At 48.1% G+C, this 3,916-nt stretch overlaps 1 protein-coding gene across 1 annotated transcript; it reads left to right on the top strand.

Annotated features, from left to right (window-relative positions):
- Window positions 1-472: 472 nt before the first annotated feature.
- Window positions 473-2,151, top strand: LOC124461469. Its single transcript, XM_047012993.1, has 3 exons — window positions 473-1,092; window positions 1,278-1,962; window positions 2,107-2,151. Exons 1-3 carry the CDS (start codon window positions 473-475, stop codon window positions 2,149-2,151), a joined length of 1,350 nt encoding a protein of 449 aa, XP_046868949.1.
- Window positions 2,152-3,916: the final 1,765 nt, after the last annotated feature.

Raw genomic sequence — 3,916 nt, 5'->3', positions numbered from 1 at the left:
CGGCACAAATAACTGGAACCTCGCCGTACCCCTTAAAATCAAAGAGGGGGCATGGCACCAACCAATAGCGTCAAAGACGCTACCACAGCAAAACCGCTATCATCACCAGAAGAAACTCAAGCTCTAACCAGACTTGAATCTACTACCGCCTTGAAGAACGGCAGGTACGAGGTCGGTCTAATGTGGAAAGACCCTGAAGTTTTATTACCTGATAGCTACGCAAACGCACTAAAACGGCTTAAATGCCTACAAAAGCAATTTTCCCGACAACCACAGTTGAAGGAGCAAATCACCAAGCAAATCGAAAACCTCGTCGAAAAGGGCTATGCTCGCATGCTGACGCCGGAGGAAATAGCTGCACCAAACAGACGGACATGGTATCTACCAACCTTCATAACTAAAAATCCAAATAAACCAGAGAAGGTCCGGCTTGTATGGGACGCAGCCGCCCAATCCGGCGGCAAGGCCCTGAATGACTACATCTGGAGTGGTCCTACTCTCATTCCGAGTGGGACGAGTGGCGATCTGTGGCGATATCGCCGAGATGTTCCACCAGATCCGAGTGAGACCAGCAGACACCCATGCGCAAAGGTTTCTGTGGTTCGACAGCAAATCCGAGAGGCAAGAGCCTAACGTCTATGTTATGGAAGCGCTTACTTTCGGAATCAATTGCGCACCCTGCATTGCACACTTTATTCGTGACAAAAATGCAGATCGATTCTGCCAACAGTACCCTCAAGCAGCACAAGCCATGAAGGACTACCACTACGTGGATGATTTTATATACAGCGGCGACAACTACGTGGAAGTCGGAAACATCGCAACTCAAGTCAGAGACATCCATGCATCAGGTGGTTTCCACATACGCAATTGGTCTTCGAACTCAAAGGAGGTCCTACGAATACTAAAGAGCGATTCGCTACTCCCCGAAGCTGTCGAAATTACCGCAACAGAAAAGGTTCTCGGCTTATATTGGATGCCGCACTCCGACGTATTCACATTCATCTGCAAGTTCGCCAGGCTGAAGCGCAACGTTTTAGACAGTGACAAAACACCAACCAAACGCGAGCTCTTGCAAGTACTTATGTCAATGTACGACCCACTCGGCTTCATCTCATGCTTTACAATAGAGCTGAAATCCTACTGCAAGAATTCTGGAGAAGCGGCATTGGTTGGGATACTGGTTTGCCCGACGCATTGTTACCCAAATGGATACGATGGAAACGGATCCTTACAACAATCGCCGGATTGACCATCCCGAGATGTTATTTCAACAGCAGCGATCAAATCCATGATGTCCAGTTGCACACGTTCGTTGACGCCAGCGAATTGGCATACGCAGCAGTCTGCTACCTTCGGATACGCCAGGGGGAAAGAACCTACCTCAGCTTCGTGGCCTCCAAGGCGAAAGTGGCACCGTTGAGTCCACTATCTATACCAAGGATGGAACTGCAGGCCGCAGTTATCGGAGCAAAGCTGAGTAACCGAATCCAACGCAATCCAAGTTTGTCAATTAACTCGAGTTGTTATTGGTCCGACTCAAAGACTGTTCTCAAATGGCTTCGTATGGATCCACGAAAGTTTCAGCAATTCGTCATGCACCGCGTGGGCGAAATACTGGAATTCACAAACGTTAGCCAATGGAACTGGGTTCCAACCAACCTTAACCCTGCAGATCTTGCTACTAAAACAAACAACGCCAATAAATATAAAACTTGGCTACACGGTCCAGAATATTTGCTGCAGGATCAACACGAGGGGCCAAAATGCGATGATTTGGGGCCACCAAACAATGCTGAAGTCAGGCATAACATACTCTTCATCGACAATTCGCCGATGGAGCTAAAACTTAACGCGGAATATTTTTCCGACCGGCGCAGGCTATATCGAGCTTTAGCGCGCTTTATTCTCTACATTGAGAAACTGAAAGCGAAACAAAAGAAGGCATCGCCACCTACAGAGGTGTCTTACGAGATGATTCAGCAGGCACGCACACTCCTACTGCGGCATGCGCAGTCATCTGAATTCAACCCAGAAATTCGCAACTTAACGAGAGGTAAACCTTTAAAACAAATTCTAAACTCATATGTTTGAATATCTTTCTAGATGAAAACCAGCTCCTACGTACCCGAGGGCGAGCAGAAAACCTAAACGGCCAAAACCAAATACTGCTCCCATATGGGCACCACATTACTCGCTCATAGTGAACTGGTATCATCAGGAAATGCACCACACATCCCATGAGACGTGTATTAACAGGATTCGAGGCATGTTTTACATACCACGCCTACGAGTCTTATACAAAGGCATGCGGAAGTCTTGCCACGCTGTAAAAATGATAGCGCCATGCCTGTTCCACCGCAAATGGCTCCCCTGCCCATCGCCAGGCTGGCTGCCTACCAACGTCCCTTCACTTACGTCGGTATCGACTACTTCGGGCCCTTCTTGGTTGCTGTAGGACGGCGAAGCGAAAAAAGATGGGGCGTTATTTTCACCTGCCTAACCATACGGGCAGTGCATATAGAACTGGCGTGCTCTTTGGACACTGGCATCGTGCATAATGTGCATCCGAAACTTCATCAATCGGCGCGGGACCCCGACAGAAATTTACAGCGACAATGGCACTAACTTCAAAGCTGCCGAAAAGATTATCTGTGACAAAGCGCAGACGATCAACTTCAACGCCGTGCAACCGGCGTTCGATGACATCAAATGGAAATTTAATCCACCAGCCGCTCCTCATATGGGGGGAGCATGGGAGCGACTTGTTCGTTCCGTCAAGACTGTACTCTACGCAATCTGCCAGCGAGAAAATTCACCAGCGAGGGCCTACAAAGCGCACTCTGGGAAGTGGAATTCATCCTAAATTCCAGACCGCTTACTTTTGTCTCTCTGGACTGCAAAGACGACGAGGCTATCACCCCTAACCATCTACTACTAGGATCAGCAAGCGGCTATAAACCAGTCTTTCGAAACCACACATACCGTTACAGACATGTGGCAAGCTGTACAAGAATTCGCCGATCAATTCTGGCGACGATGGGTACGCGAATACGTTCCAGATTTAGCCAGGCGAGGAAAATGGTTTACGAAGAGACCACCAATAGCAGCTGGAGACGTCGTTGTAATATTGGACGAGACTCTGCCCCGAAATAGATGGCCAAAAGGTATAGTCGAGCAAACAATCCTGGCCAAAGACAACCAGGTGCGTCGAGTGATCATCAGAACTGCCAACGGGACTCTTCAACGGCCCGTGGCTAAAGTAGCTGTATTAGACGTCGGCTGTTTTGGAGCAAAGCAACCCCTGAAGAGAGCAGCTTTACTGGGGGGGAATGTTGCCGCCGAAATTCGCTAACTGCCCAGCAGACCGACGCAGCCACCAATGGGTTAACCCATATCATCATTCTCTTTCATTTTTCATACTTATTCTTAAGCGCCAGCCTACGTACTGGGAAATTAACCGTTGCATCTTGCGCTTTAAGCTTACATGTTAGGTTCTATGCTTGTTACTAAGCGGCGGACAGACAGTTTGGTTACAACCGCGAGTGAGGGCGATTAATTTATAGCGGCTCGCATAATAACGACTCGCATACGGCACACACACCATACACACCCCATTAGCATAAGAAATACACGTGGAAGAAATAAATGAAGTATCACGTGAAAAGTGGAGTGTTTTCTTGTGGGGCCGCTAAAACATCGAACCTTAGCGCCAAACTCAACACCAAGCATTACCCATTCCCAGCCTCTCTAAGAAAGGTAGTAGAAGACGATCAGCTAGGTATCCTATCCCGAAATCGGAGAAATGGTTGCGCAGTTGGGCAACAATAAGTATTTCTCTGTTCTTGATCTAAGGAGCGGATTTCATCAGATTTCCCTTAAGGAATCTGATATTGAAAAAACGGCATTCGCCGTG

This window comes from Drosophila willistoni, unplaced genomic scaffold (genome assembly GCF_018902025.1).
Source record: "Drosophila willistoni isolate 14030-0811.24 unplaced genomic scaffold, UCI_dwil_1.1 Seg495, whole genome shotgun sequence".
NCBI lineage: Eukaryota > Metazoa > Arthropoda > Insecta > Diptera > Drosophilidae > Drosophila > Drosophila willistoni.
The sequence above is the reverse complement of the archived record's forward strand: the minus strand, read 5'-3'. Positions and strand labels throughout refer to the sequence as shown.

Excerpts from the sequence above, each read along its gene's own strand:
- LOC124461469 (XM_047012993.1), top strand. The coding sequence starts at position 473 with ATGACTACATCTGGAGTGGTCCTACTCTCATTCCGAGTGGGACGAGTG. Across the intron at positions 1,093-1,277 it reads TTGCAAGTACTTATGTCAAT|CAGCGATCAAATCCATGATG; the intron begins GTACGACCCACT and ends TTATTTCAACAG. Across the intron at positions 1,963-2,106 it reads AGGCATCGCCACCTACAGAG|ATGAAAACCAGCTCCTACGT; the intron begins GTGTCTTACGAG and ends ATATCTTTCTAG.